Source organism: Musa acuminata, chromosome BXJ2-7 (assembly GCF_036884655.1).
Source record: "Musa acuminata AAA Group cultivar baxijiao chromosome BXJ2-7, Cavendish_Baxijiao_AAA, whole genome shotgun sequence".
In the NCBI taxonomy this organism is placed as follows: domain Eukaryota; kingdom Viridiplantae; phylum Streptophyta; class Magnoliopsida; order Zingiberales; family Musaceae; genus Musa; species Musa acuminata.
The window spans coordinates 5,467,512-5,482,682 of NC_088344.1; the positions used below are offsets into that span (position 1 = coordinate 5,467,512).

At 35.9% G+C, this 15,171-nt stretch overlaps 2 protein-coding genes across 3 annotated transcripts in view; both read left to right on the forward strand.

The window, feature by feature from the left end:
• Positions 1-61: 61 nt before the first annotated feature.
• LOC135616207 (uncharacterized) lies at positions 62-7,525 on the forward strand. Its single transcript, XM_065115398.1, has 6 exons — positions 62-328; positions 447-547; positions 627-892; positions 4,422-4,601; positions 6,748-6,949; positions 7,032-7,525. The coding sequence occupies exons 3-6, from the start codon at positions 671-673 to the stop codon at positions 7,373-7,375; spliced, it is 948 nt and encodes a 315-aa protein (XP_064971470.1). The 5' UTR covers positions 62-328; positions 447-547; positions 627-670; the 3' UTR covers positions 7,376-7,525.
• Positions 7,526-8,525: 1,000 nt separating this feature from the next.
• LOC103990395 (alkylated DNA repair protein ALKBH8 homolog) overlaps positions 8,526-15,171 on the forward strand; it is a 34,245-nt gene continuing 27,599 nt past the window's right edge. For both annotated transcript variants that reach the window (XM_065116477.1, XM_009409514.3), the window contains exons 1-5: positions 8,526-8,626; positions 10,240-10,580; positions 12,989-13,090; positions 13,188-13,274; positions 13,687-13,812. In XM_065116477.1, coding sequence (XP_064972549.1) covers positions 10,272-10,580; positions 12,989-13,090; positions 13,188-13,274; positions 13,687-13,812 — 624 coding nt within the window. In that variant the 5' untranslated portion in view covers positions 8,526-8,626; positions 10,240-10,271. The remainder of the gene's footprint in view (positions 8,627-10,239; positions 10,581-12,988; positions 13,091-13,187; positions 13,275-13,686; positions 13,813-15,171) is intronic.

Here is a 15,171-nt window from a genome sequence, read left to right on the forward strand (position 1 = left end):
ATAACGGGATCCGAACCGTAGCTAAGTCAGTCGGAACAACACGAGAAAAGCCAACAAGAACGAGAAACAAGAAGACAGAGGAAATTGCAGCGCCGTCCGAACCCAATGCCTCTCTCCGGCTTCGCATTAAAAAAGCGTCGACCTTTCGCGCGTGTCATCCCCCCATGGCTTCCTCCCTTCTACGCCGCGACGTGTCACTCCTCCTCCTCCTCTCCACCTTCATTCCCACGACTTCGTCCTCATCCCCATCGTCCGTCCTTCCATCCGCCGCGGACTCGGTTGGAAAAGAGAGGAGGAAACGGTACGTTCCTCGTCGTCGGCCTCGCAGGTAGCTGCTCCCGCTTTATCTCTTCTTCTATTCCCATATGACACCGTTGTGGTTTTCTTGCACACGAAATCCGTTGTTTTTTTGTTGGTATATTGTTTCAAGCTTTCCCTGTTCCCAGGTTTTCTTTTGCAACTTCTTCTCTATCTCCTCCGCCTCAGGTGCAGCATTCCTTCGATTGCGACGCAGATCGTGAATGGTGTTCTTCCCATGGTGCGGTCGGTAGGTTTTTTCTTCCCCTACAAATGTGTTGTTTGTGTTCTCAGATATTTAATTCACTCGTGCAATCGTACCAGTGCAGACAAGTATGTGTCGTCCAGATGTGCCGATAATGTGTTCGTGTAAATGACGAATATGATATACTTGATTGTGAAACCCTTCGGTTTGGTCCAAATCTTCTTCCTGCTGGGAGTGAGGACGGTTGGTCTTGCCACGCTGGTATTCTGGCAACTATTGAAATTGATCATCAACTTTCATGTGGACCTCTGTTGGCACTTTCTCATTTTGGGGATTACTTTCATGACTCTACCAATGCGAATGCTGACTGCCTTGAAGAACGAAGTAAAGGTCAGTCTCTCCTGCAGAAACCTATACAAGCCTTTTTATTTTCTTTTCTTTGGAGGCTATACATATGCATTATGCTACTCAATAACTAGCCATTTCTATCTTGCTGTATTGTTTTAACTTATGTCGACGCTTATAAAGCTGTAGGCCTTAAGAATTCACTTTATGTCGCTTGGTTTTACTATCTTCACTATTGAAGGTTGTCATTTTCCCAAAGATTGTTGAGCTTGTCTGCTTGATTATGTGTTTGCAGTTAGTTGTATAACTAAGTGAGCTGGTACCATCTCATTTTGAAGTTCTAGCTTGGCTGCTTGCATAGTGTAACATAAAATTGTTGAGAAGCATACTAAGTTTATTGTGTGCCACCAAATTTCTTTGGTAAAACTTCCTCAATGACCGAATCATACACCAAGGACAGAAACAAACTGTAGTTTTGAAGACTTTGTATGTCAAGAAAATGTGAAAGATATTAAACCATGTATGTTATGCTAACTAATAATTTTGACATTTGCATTTCTCAAGAAAAAAGAGAAGGGAATATATATATGGGGTTACTGGAAAGCTGGAAATTTAAAAAAGCGAAATCAAGTGTATTTCACTCTATGTAGATCTATCAGGTATTATAAAAGTGAAATATTACGTTGTCATTAGAGCATCTAACTTGCTACCAAGCAAAAAGTACCATAGGAGTTTTTGAAATAAAATAGATTATATATAATTAACTGGAAGATACAAACTTCTTTGCTGAATGATTATCAGCAAGCCAAGAAAAAAATGGAGAACATACTGTTTTCCCAAAACCCGCAAGCATATGTGCCATGGTATTTGAGTATCTAGGAATATGTTCTAATTTTACAACATCCAATCAGTTAGCTAATGCCATATGATTTAATTGGACAATTTCTAATATGATTTAATTGCTGACAATAAGAGTAAATTTTGTGTCGACAAGTGATACAAAAAAAGGCAACAGCAAGATGCATTTCTCTCAACTATTCAAGGCCGGCTGTGTTATGGGCATAGTAAATAATCCGAATGCTATCATTATATAATTTTGATCTTTATCACTTAAACTATTTTCCTTAAGACTAAATGAAACTGGGGTCACTTATATGTTCGTTTTGCATTTTGTTAAAATAGACCTTGCTTGAAGAGAAAAGAACTTGCTAGGAGCAAGGGGATTGATACCTTTCAGATTACAATGGAGCAGAAAAGAGGTGTGTGTGAGAGAGCTAGCAGGAAATAAGCTAAATTGTAGGGACTGAGGAGTTCTAGTTGTCAAAGGGTTGTTCTAAGAAAGAGAGCATAAACGATATGGGGACAGCACATGGCCAGGATTGGCCCGAGCCTGACCCACAAATTTAAAATGATATTTGACGTAACCTGGCCCACCAAATAGACTAGGTCTAGCATACGATGGAAACTGAGTATCTTGGGCCAGATAGAACTGATCTGCCATTTTTTACTTGCATAACAGGAATGTCCCTGAGTCTCATTCTTATATGAAGTTCTTTTTTCCTGGAAGCTTGTCACTTTAAAAGGAATATTAATCCATAAAATGCAAACTTTAAGATGGTTTATGAAGAGTCACACTGTTGAGGTTAGTTTGCGAGGGAGTAGTCCCATGTCAGAATGTCATGAGAAGGTGGATCAAACTGATATTTTAGATCTTGATGAGAACCTTGAATATTACAGTAGAAGCTTTTGGATTGTGATCTTTTTGAAAGCGAGCAGTCTCCCCAGTGGGTTGTGCTTGGGCAGCAATTACTGTATATCTACTGAGCGGGAGCTTTGATGGGTTCGTAGAATATCATTATTGAGAGGAAAGATTATGTGGGTGGGACTTCAACACATGCATGCATGATTTGTTGGTCCCATGTCAAAAATGTATTAGGAAGATTGATTTGTATATGCATACTGGATCTTCGGATTCACTATGTGCTTCTCATGCTTCTTAAGGCTTGGTATTCTCTATAGCAATGATTATTTTTGTCACATATAATCGAACAACTGAAATGAAAATAAAATATTCTAATAACACACTCTTATGTTTGCACATACTAGACAGAGAGAAGTGCAAGGTCCTTACCTTTCTTTTATTATCATTGTTTGATTTTGATATGGTTAGCAATTCAACATAATAGGATAGTATATATTCTTTGATACAATTGAGATAAAATTAAAAAAAAAAAACTATCTAATAGTATTTTTACTCAATAGCTTATGTCTGTGCCAAATAAATGCTGAAATGAACTAAAAGAAAATTTATTGAATCTGAAACTTTCTCCTAAATTTTGTCAGTGCTTATATTTTCTTTAGGTTAGATTGCTCTTCAATTCAATGGCTTCCTTCTTTGCTTTCTTGTTTGTCCTGTTTGTGTCTCTAGGTTCTCGAGAAATTAAATTCTGAGCCAACTACCGTATGCTGGTTGCTGGTGTTGTATAAACAGTAGGGTGCACGACCAATGTTGTATAAATTGGGAAGTACGGTGTAATACCCCCAATTAGTCCCACATCGGAAGTGGGCAAAGACTAATATTGACTTATAAGGGTCTGATGAGTGTACTACATTAATTCCAGCTTAAGCATTTTGGTCAGTGGTTTGGATCAAAATAAAATTATAGGCCAATTAGTCCATCAGACTCGGGTCATGACATTTGGTATCAGAGCCGACCTAGTATTTGGGTATGGTGAGAGAGCTCGAGTACGACCCAATATTTGGGCATGGTGAGAGGGCTCAAGTAGGAAGGACTACCCATGGATGGAGTCAGAATACTCATCACGGCGTGGAGCCACCATTGGACTACGCTTGACATACATCGTGCTATGGTTCGATCATGTCAGGAGAAGAAAGGAGTAAGATGGAGAAAAGGAAAGGTTGGAGAGGAAGAGTTGATAATATGGTTTGTATAATTCCTTTCTCCAGCTTAAGTATTTTGGTCAGTGGTTTGGATCAAAATAAAGTTATAGGCTAATTAGCCTATCAGACTCGGGTCACAGCGTGGAGCTACCATTGGGCTACGCTTGACATACACCGTGCTATGGTTCGATCATGTCAGGAGAAGAAAGGAGAAAAATGGAGAAAAGGAAAGGTTGGAGAGGAAGAGTTGATAATATGGTTTGTATAATTCCTTTCTCCTAGCGATTTGGATTAAAAATCTACAGCTCTGAAGTTCTAATTTTTTAGCTGGTGTTGACTGTGACTAGACTAGCAGTTATTTGGACTTGGCTTGCTCCTGCAAATTGTGGTTAATTCGGAGACCACAGAAATTGATGTATGTGTATCATCTATAATGTTTGCCAACTACTTCTTTTACTTCTCTATTGCACATCTTTACCAATTGCATAGTGCTGAATTATACAATTCTCTAAGAGGATATATTAATTAATTGATTATTCACTGTTTGTTGCTAGTGGTTTATGACCTGTCAATTGCATCTCATTAACTAGTGATCATGTCAGTCATTATTATATATGTCTATTTCCTGTAAAAAAAGTTCAATTAACAAATGACTGACGCTGTTGATGTATAGCTAGAGAGGCTTCTCAATGAGATGCAAATTCAGTTAGAGAATCTCATATGGGAAAATAAGGAACTTGAAGAACGGCTGCTGATAGCAACGGACGATCGAAAGGTCATAGAAATGATACTTAAGGAGATTGAAGAGGAACACGAGAAAGCTGTAACTAGGATTGACCTACTTGAGAACGAGGTGACTTTCTTTCCTTAAACAAACTTTTGAGATATAATTCAGAGCTACTTTAAAATTTAGCTCCGTCTATGTTGTAGCTAGTCAAATAGAGTGAAAGCTCAATAGTATGACTTGTGTGCCACATTGTGAAAGGTGGATCATAAAGCAGTTATGAACAGGCTTGTGATCAGTACGTAATCATAGCAAGTTTCATAGGAGCTGGTAATTCTCATAGATGATCATGTGTTGACATGTCCTAATTCATCTTTTAGTTCATTTAGAATTTACTCCTGATTATCATCCTTATTTCATGTGATTGACAACTGACTTTTTCTTTTCTGGGTAAGGTTTAGCTCAGATAAAAATCCTAGTATCATGAATTAACACGTGCTGGAATTTTCCACCGGTAAGTGACATTTTATGGAATTTTCAACAGGAAACATAAGTAGAGATACATGCTTATTATGGTTTGGTTCATGGAAATATGGCTAAGATCTTATACTTGAAGCAACATATGATAGCTATGACAAACAAGTTGTTCGTGTGGGCTTGGTGAATGAGCTGGTCTAGATTTGGGATTTTTTATGCATAATTATCAGAGTGGTCAATTAACATGATCTCTTTTTCCTTTTGCCAGTTGTGGAGGAATGGATATGTTAATTGATAAAAATAAGATGTCCTTGCTTGAATTTAGTTATCAGTGAGTTATGCTAGAAAATTCTTGGTATCGTTTCCCATGGTAATGGTCTTGGCATTGTGATGAAAGAAATGAATAATTTGTTCTTCAATTAAGATATGGAGCATGGGAGAAGAGGAGGGGATGCATCATAATAAAGATATAGAAGCTGAAAAAGGAAAACTTGTGTGTTTTCCACTATGCTTGTACATGTATGGTTATGAAGTTTGATAACTAAAAGTGAATTTGAACATGTGGTATTTAAGACTTTTGTATAGGATCGGACATGTTATTTAATATGAGAAAAGATTGGTTGTCATGGCATAAGAATAACTTTGCTTTTATGTATCTCTATCAACTAGGGTATGCAGGAAACTGGATATGACTTTAATATTGCCATTTAATTTGTTGGATGGTCATGTTAATCTTTAAACACTGGCTAGCATAATAGATGTTTTCTGATCTCTTAGCCTACATTTTCTGATCATAGTTCTTTTAAAAGAACTTGATATTTGTTCTTGAACTTGTTTATCCATTTTGTAGTGGTTTGATGAGATTTTCTCCAACCTTGACATTGAAATTTAATAGCACAGCTCCATGGGCAAAAATTCTGTCATGGTTATTGTCATATTTGATGTTGTTATTATTGGGGGAAAATATATGAAATATAAGTGCTCTCTAGGGGTTGGGATGGTAAAATTTTCAGTATGCAGTATTTAGCCTTAAGGTTCAGTGTAGGAAGATTAAATATAAATACTTCAATATTGATGTCTCACTTTCCTTCATGAGTTTGTGTATTGGGATCTAGAGAGGGGTGAACTCCTTTTTGATGTAATAAATTGAATACTTAAATATGGCTTTCTCAATCTCTAGCCAAGGAATTGAATGTCACATTCTGGACCCATACCAGTCCATAACCAGACTGCTACCGATTCATTTTTTTCTGCAATACACATGGTTTGCCAATACATACTGCAGTACTGAGAAAAGCCTTGAAAATATCTTAAAAAGTTAAAACCCTCATTTAGGATTCTTTACAACCTATTTTTGGTAACACAATTAGCATCGACAACAATAAAGTGATTTTGTCCAGAAAACAAAAAAATATCAAATTGAAACCCAGATAAGGATAAAAAACAGTACATGTTCATAGAAAGGAGTTTTAGCTTACATGTAAGTCGAATAAATAATATGTAAAGCCAAGATACATACTCCTATCACCATGATGATCATCATGAGTGGATTGGATCTCTAGATCCATGAGCATCAAGCCTTGATCCTCATGGGTCATTACTGAACTTGCTGATTTTAGATCCTCCCATATGTACTAAGTAGGTCATTGTTCGTCAACCTCTTGTGAATCAAAGTGATGGTTTGCAGAACATGTGTTATGCCATACGAATTTTGATACAATTTTTTAATCTCTATTAATATTCAGCAGTAATAACCATCTTCCAGTCATTTGCTGCTGATATTTTCATATCATGGCAGTTGCAGGAACTTAAAGAAGAAAACATGCGATCGAATGAAGTTCAGGGAAAAACCCTCTGGAACAGCAAATCTCATTATGAAAAAGATGTGAGATCCCGAGAGAGTATCTTAATTGGCACTGATTATGGTAGCACTTCAATGCATCCAAGTTACAACCGGAGGGGCTTAAGCCTTTCGGACCCAGAGGAACCTCATGAAAAAGGTAATGCCTTGGCAACATAACCTTTTTAAGCTGCTTGTGAGCTCTTCTCTGTTCGTAGTGTTCTCAAGAAATTTTACCATAGGTGAGGCTTTGAGGCAACAGAGAGTTGTGGTACTTTCTCGGAGTTTGTTCAGTTCATTCCTGTCTCTTCTGGTAGGCATGATCATCTGGGAAGCTGAAGACCCATGTGTTCCTCTGGTAGCAGCCCTATTTACTGTTGTAGGCATATCTCTTGGCAGCGTGCTCGAGTTTTTCTCAACCATCAGGAACAGGCCGGCTTCCGATGCTGTTGCTCTACTTAGTATCAACTGGTTCATTCTGGGTACTCTCTCTTCTCGGACACTGCCTGTCATTGCTCATATGCTTGCACCGTCAGCCATCAGGATTGCTGTTCAGCTGGTTGGCTGGCTTGGTTTCTCTGTGTAGCCTAACGGCCATTAAGCAAAGCAGCTCTTGTAGTCAGTTGTGGGTGTTTGCTTTTTGATGTAATGGTTCACATCAGTATGTTCTTTGTTGCAATGTCGGTCTTGTAGCTTATGTGATACTGTATCTTCACTTGTACTGTCACTGTGGCTTACGTGGTGCTTGGTTTGCTTTCTTTCAGTTAACCTGTTTGAAATCTTTTACCACTTCATTCATCCAGGAGTTGTCCATATATCATAAATTGCATGGTAGCGAACAGCTCTGTTCTCCGCTGGATGATGACACCGATGCTGGACTCTTATACTTCGTATAACCATATGGAATAAGTGGGAATGATGTTGTTCTACGTGTTGACAGAATGTGCGTCCACATTGTTAATAAAAATTACTTCATGTAGTTAGTTATCTCAATATTTATATTTTAAAAAAATTATATTAATATTTTTATAATTATAAAATTAAATATATAATTTTATTATTTTAAAAGGATAATTTTAATGTTTCAATCGATAGTGGTGAATAACGACGTTGTTGAGAGCTGCGAATGACTGTTGTGGATGAGAAGAGCGACAGTGAGAGGGGAGGATTACTTTGTATTTACGTAATTGATATTGATGTAGATATAAAGCAATATAACTCGATAATTACATCAGTACCGATGTAGATACAAAGTAGTGTTGCTTGACAACTATATCGGTGCCGACGCAGATGCAGAGCAATTCTTATCTTTTATCATCGTTTTCTTTATCCACAGTAATCATTCGTGACCTCCAACTATATCATCGTTTGTTACTATCGATATCGTATAACATCATAAACTGAAATATTAAAATTATTTTTTAAATTTTTTTATTTTAATATTTTTATTGATAAAATCAATAACATTATGGTAAAATAATGTTGTTTTACTATGGAGGCATGAAACAATAACAACGTACACTACTTGATCTTTACTACTTGATCTTTACAACGGACACTAGTGCAAGTAGTGTACGTTGTAAGGAGCACCATCCCACGGATCTTTTTTATTTATTTATTTTTCTGCCAAATGAAACACGCGGCTGTTTCCCCTGATTTGAACGGGGAGCACAACCCTGGTTCGGGATCCTCGCAGTCGTTGGATCTGTAGCCACCCCGAATTCCCAGCATCCGACGGTTGTGCGTGGGCCGGAGAGCCATAAAGTTACAAGATCACCAGAACGACATTACAACTTCCTCCGATCGACGCTACCATCCAACCGGGCGCCGTCCTCAGGTATTTTCTCCCTCTTTTCCTATCCCACTGTCGACGCTCGCCGCTGTCGTCTCTTCCGCCTGTCCGCTCCCTGTACCCATCCCTCTTTCTCTCTTCCTCTCTCGAAGCGTCTTTGTTGGTGTATCTGTGGTCGTTGGCTTTAAGCTGTATTGAATTGCAGGAATATATCGTCAAACTTGTTTCTTGATCTCTTTTCTTTAATTTTTTGCGTAATGGTGACTTTTATGCTTCTATTTGATGGGGTTCCCGGAGTTAGCCTCAATTTTATTGGAAACTTGTATGCTTATTCAAGTTCGTCATCTGATTATTATATTTGTTCTCCCGAATGACGTTTCTCTATTTTGCTACCCTATTTGAATCTTTTGAAGTTCTTGTATGTAAAGATGAATTGAAATCGTTGGATATCGGATGCCCTAAAATAAGACTGCCTAAGCTTATATTATAAATATAATCACGAGGTATTAGTTGGCATTGTGGAAAATATAAACAATACTGGTAGTTTTGGATGGCTTAATTCCTATGTTAAACCAAGTTAGCATTTTCAAGGAAGCCAAGTAGAAAAGTACGAGAAAAATGAAAGTCACAGGCACGAGAGTTCTACATGGATTGATAAAATTAATTAGAAGCAAAGGTACTATTGTAAAATAAAAAAATTGTGGGAGTTTCTAAAAGAACCAGGTTTCCACCTGGATTGATGATCTCCTCTCTCTCTCTCTCTCTCTCTCTTCCCCGATTTCTATTACGAAGCTCTTTAATTTTTATTACGTATTAGTATTTTATATCCATAGTGCAAATGCTGAACGAGCACTAAAAAGGTCCAATCTTATATTTTGTGTATATCTTTATATTTTAATTATTTTTTTAGTAATTTAATCTATCACTTGTTACTAAATTTCTTTTAATTGTTTTTCTCATCTCAGCATTAGTTCCTGCTTATGATCGCAAAATTTTAAAATTACTATGTCTATGCATTTGTAAACAAAAAAAGAAGAATCTTCATCTTTTGAATAAGTGTTAGGGGAATTGTGCACGATCAAGATAATATGATAATTAATGAACTTGCTAATTATTCTTAGTTGGCTGCTAAAACTTCAAAGTCAAGACAAGCTTTATCTATAACATCTACAGGAGCTTCTTAGCCAACTAGGGGTCTTGTTGTGCCCAAATTTGCAAAACAATGAAGGAAGAGACTGTGCTTCCATGGGGATATGAAGTGGACTTTACTAGGATACAAATGTGATGAACCTTCCAATTTATTGTATATATGTAAGGAAGAAGAGGATATTTGATTATTGGGAAAAAATGTTTGGGAAGTTACTGAGCCTCAAGAAAACAAACTGCATATTGCTAATTTAATTTAATTTATTTTTTTTTTGAAAAACTGTAATTTTCTCTAGTTCTCAAGGTGACTTGAATCGAGACATTGAAGCATGGTAGTTCCAAAAGGTTCTATATTTATGGTACTTAATATGATTGTCAATTGTTTTTAAGTTTGAACTCTTGTATATGATTCTATTGAATGTTATGGGCTTAATTTTCTTAATTTATTTCTTCTTTTTGGAATAAAAGAAATAGCTGAGTTATCTCTTGATCTTTTTGCTTATGCTTCCTAGGGCGAGAAAGTGCCAGTTGTTTATGCTTAACAATGAACATGATGAACTCAAGATTCACCAGATTTAAAGGATTAGAGAATGAGCCAACTCCTAACTTGTTTGTTGCCAATTGTGGACCAGCTGTGGGCATGTCTTTTGATAATATTGAATCTGCTTTTGGCATTTTTGGCAAGGTTGTTGGAGTCCATGCTGCTGATGAAACTGGTACACGTGTAATTGTTTGCTTTTCTGAAGTCAATGCTGCTCAAGCAGCCTTTAAAGCACTAAATGGCCTCCCTTGTGCTGAACTTGGAGGGAGAATAATGCATATAAGCTACTCAGTAGTACGGCCACTTCAGAAGGTTTTAGTTGTAGACTGAATTTTAGCAGAAAGTTTATTTACTAGGTTAAAGTATTCTCATGACATGTATTCCTTCCTTTAAACATGCCTAAGTTTATGTTCATCTTTTTTTATAATGACTAGGAGGCATCACATTTATCCTAAACAATGTGGAATATGCTGTTGACATGTCGCTTTCTGGCCTGCAGATCACATCTTCCATCTAATTTCTGGTGGACGTGCTTAAAGTATTGAATTTGTTCTAATTAACTGACTGTGATGCTCTATCTACTCTTTTTTTAAAAATCATGAAGTTATCACAATGTGTTTAATCCTCTAAATCAAGTGCTAAGGAAACTCATTTTAAGCTATTTTTCTCTTGCTGTTTTGTTCACAATTCCATCAGTACATTTATGTAGTTACTGTCAGTGATTTCCTAGCACAATGTGCACTGCACTTTCCTTCCAGGAATGATGACCATTAAAGTATTAATAACTATAGATTATCTACATTTCTATTTCTCCATTTATAACATTGTACATATGGTGTTGAACTCTATTATGTGCACTTCATTGGCTATTTTACTTACAGCATGCTGCAGTAACATAAGCTTCATTCTATAATCTGATCATCAGATTTTGATATCTGCAAGATGTTTGGTTTGTCATCAGACACCAGGTTGAAATTCATTGCAATAAGAAATTGAATTGCCAAATTGCTTGACACATTTGATTTATGAACTTGTATTTAAAAATGAAATTTGAGTAGAAGCATCGATAGTTACATTTACTTTAGTTAATAAATATATTTTTAATTTTTAATTATAATTTTTAAAATATATTATTGGATATTGTTTATTTATTATAATAACATTAATAATAAATTATATTAGATACTTATATAATGTATCTATATGGACATGAAAGGAATATACATTATAAAACTCTATTATATGAAGAAGGAAATGTAATTGTGGTCTTTGGAAATGGAATTGAAAGCCCATTTTACTAATAGAAACTTCAAATTCTCTCAAAGAGGAATGGATTGCCTCCAAGAATGATAAGTGGAATTTGAATTGCCTCCACCATACATTTGGAATAAGAATTGTTCATTCTATTTTCACTCTGATTAAATTCATAGAACCAATTACAACCTAAATGTTATTTCCATTTCTTGTAAATTTCTTCCATATTAAAGTAATTTGCTCAAAGCAGAACTCAGTTTGAAGGATGTAAACTTGGAAACTTGGTCTTATCTTGAAGTAATCATATTCCATTGTGGTTCAAGTTTTTTCACTCCAAAATATACTTGGTAGGATTTGGTCAACATGGACAAAACTTATCAAGATAATCATGTTCTACCACCATAGTTGACCGAAGGATGATATTGATTTTGATTCTATTTTTATTAGTTCATGTCCTGCTTTAAGTCTTGGAAACCCCTTGTTATTACCTTCTTGCAAGAATAAGGTCGATTGTAGTAGTGTTTTTTCTTTTTTGATCAAATTCAATGTCTTCTATTTGGTTCAGCATGCAGTGAATTATCTCATCAAAGCCTTATGTTGTGAGTGCACAATTGATCTGGTTATGAGGACAAGCCTTGGTACAATATTAAGGTTGTTCCTTTGTTAGTTTCGAGTTTCAGTAAGGTTGTTCCTTGGTACAATAGTAAGGTTGTTCCTTTGTTATGATGCCACCTGAAGCCTTTGTTAGTTTCAAGTTTCAGTTTTCTTGGTTTCATTTTCAAATCTAGAATGAAAGACTACAAAATTAGTCAGTTAAGCATCAAATTTTAGCAGAATATTGAATCTGCAAAATTTGATAATGGTGTTCAGGAATTAAAGTGCTTATATGCATAGATGCAATTTTGAAGATTCTGTTGTTTTTTCTTCCCTTAAAGCACTGGAAAAAGATGTGTGTTATCAGCTGTATTTATATTGTAGCCTGATCTATATCTGATAGTATAAATGGTTAATGGAAACAAGGGTATCATTATCTGTCATAAAATTTATGCATGAAATTTTACTGAGCAATATATGTTGTGGGCAGTATCATAGAGATTAAATGATGACAATAGTGTTTTTCTAACAACTTATTAAGGTATTTCTTAGGTTTATGTTTCTGAAGGCTATTATATGAATTCAAATTGCTGCCCACTGAATATGTATGTTTTAGTATGTAAATAAGGAACCCTTGAACTTATTTGTAACATATACTACTTTCTTTTCATAGGATTTGTAAATGTCTAAAAGATTCTATGTCGCTGCAGTAACACAGATTTTGTGTTGGCCTAAGCATTCAAGGATTCGAGATTTTGTCTCATGCCTAGGGCTTGTGTGACTGACATGTATCTCATGTATTCTGTAGAATTCATCATTGTAATCCATTTAGATTATGCATGTCCATGACTAAAATTTATATCTCTTTCTAGGTACATAAAGAAATATTTTTTCCAGTATATTTTTCGGCATCAGACTTGGGGATTCCAGGAATTTATCTCGTGCATGATTTTATCACTGTGGAGGAAGAAAAGGTTAGAACTCAAGTAAATTTATACATGTTCTTTCTGTATTTATAGAATATGTTCCTGGAATATGTTTAGAAAGTCCATCTCTCTGTTTTATTTTCAGAGACTCCTTGCAGAAGTTGACAATAGGCAGTGGAGAAGTCTGTCGAAAAGAAGAGTTCAGCATTATGGTTATGAATTTTTGTATGAGGTAAGCTGCTTTTTGTACCTACCTACTACGACCGAATATATGACATTCTGCAAACTTCTGCGCGATTATGAAATTTGGATTTACAATAAAATTTGCCGGTTGAGATTGCTACAATTTTACATACCTATTGTTATCATGGTTCATTATTTTGCCGGGACTGGTACATGCTGTGCGGTACATACCAATCCGATGGAGAACTGAGTAGCGGACGACCTGGAATCAGGAAATGGGTATATAACAATTTGTTGTATCCAAGAGTTTGCTTGTTTATCAGACTGGCTTCTCTCAGAATCATTTATAGGCTCCAAATTTCCTCTAGCTTTCTTTTTGGTCTGACTGGTTGTTTGACTGAAGTTTTGCCTGATACTGCCTATCATTGATGACTCTTGTGCCCTGACATCCTTTTGTGCAGACAAGAAACATTGATTCTAAGCATTTTTTGGGTGAGCTTCCATCCTTTGTTTCGAACATACTGCAGAAAATCTTATCATTTCCTGGTCTTGGTCGTGATCAAAACAAAGAAATGGATCAGTTGACGGTATGTACCAGACATTTGTTTCTCACTGTTCTCAATGTGTTCATTAAATTCTTTCTACACGAGTAAGCTAGAAAATAGTTGGCTGCAACTTTATCTATAAAGAGAATATATTATAACACTTCGATTTCTTGTTGTGCCATCTCAGTCTCTTTAATTTGTTTTAAGATTTTTGGAGTCATTTTGACAATTAAGTCACAATGTGATCGATGGAATTGTGTTACATAAGCTGTCCGTTTTATGCCTTTAGTTTGATTATTATTCCTTATGGCAGAACTTGTTATTTCCCTCTTTTCAGTACTACATGAGCTTTGTAGTTGCTTTACTTTTTTTATTGCTAAGTGAACTTTGTTGTTGCATGAGCCTACTAGGCTACCAGCGAACTGGACTTGTTGGTTTCTGAGGCAATAATTCTCCTTTCTTAAGGGGGAAATCTGTACCAACCTGAAAGGTTGATGTCCAATCAGTTCCTTAGTTTAGGGTATTTGCACTATAGCCATCCATATACCACTACGAAAATGGCTCAATAAATAGATTTAGTGTTGGTGTCGATAGAGCCTGGTTATATCATATTACTATAGTGGCCCAACATTTATTCCATGGATGATAATTTTTGTTACTTTGGGGTTTTTATCGTGGGCTATTATTAACTATGTATTTAGATGAATATGAAATCACTAATGTTGTAAAAGTCTATCAACCAAGAGATTTTTGTCAAACAAAAGTTTATATAAACAAATTGTGATTTAGTCAATATCAGTGTGAAAAAGTCCGGTGCTTAATTTACCTATTCAAGAAAATATCCAGGAAGATTCTAATTATTCTACAATTATTCACATTTTAACTACTAAAACTCATTACCATCCAAGGAGATAGATATGAAGGATACAAAAGAAACATGCATCTTCTTTAATATGGCAGTACCAATACTATTTTTTTTGCTCCATGTTTAAGAATGTTAGCAAAAACTAGAGAGTAGTGTTTGGCAAAGTTCTAGATTTGGTCCAGTATCAATACCAATCTATTGATGGATTGGTTTCGTATTGTATGCAAGGTTGTTTAGGGATGTCAACAGGGTAGAGTAGGGGTGGGGGTGGGGGTGGGGGCGAGGGCGAGGAATGCTTCCCCCATCACCATCCCCGTTTCATCCCCCATTCCCTATCCACACCTCATTTCCCATTTAGACAAGGAATCCCTACCGGGGGCAAGGAACTTGCATGTTCTTTATATTCTCCTAATCAATCCATTTCATTTTAGAAAAAAATAAAATTATTATCAAAACTAATTAACAATATCAAAATTTTTAAATAATAACAATAATATTTGTAAAGTTTGCATGTCATAACTCGTAATTTTATTGAT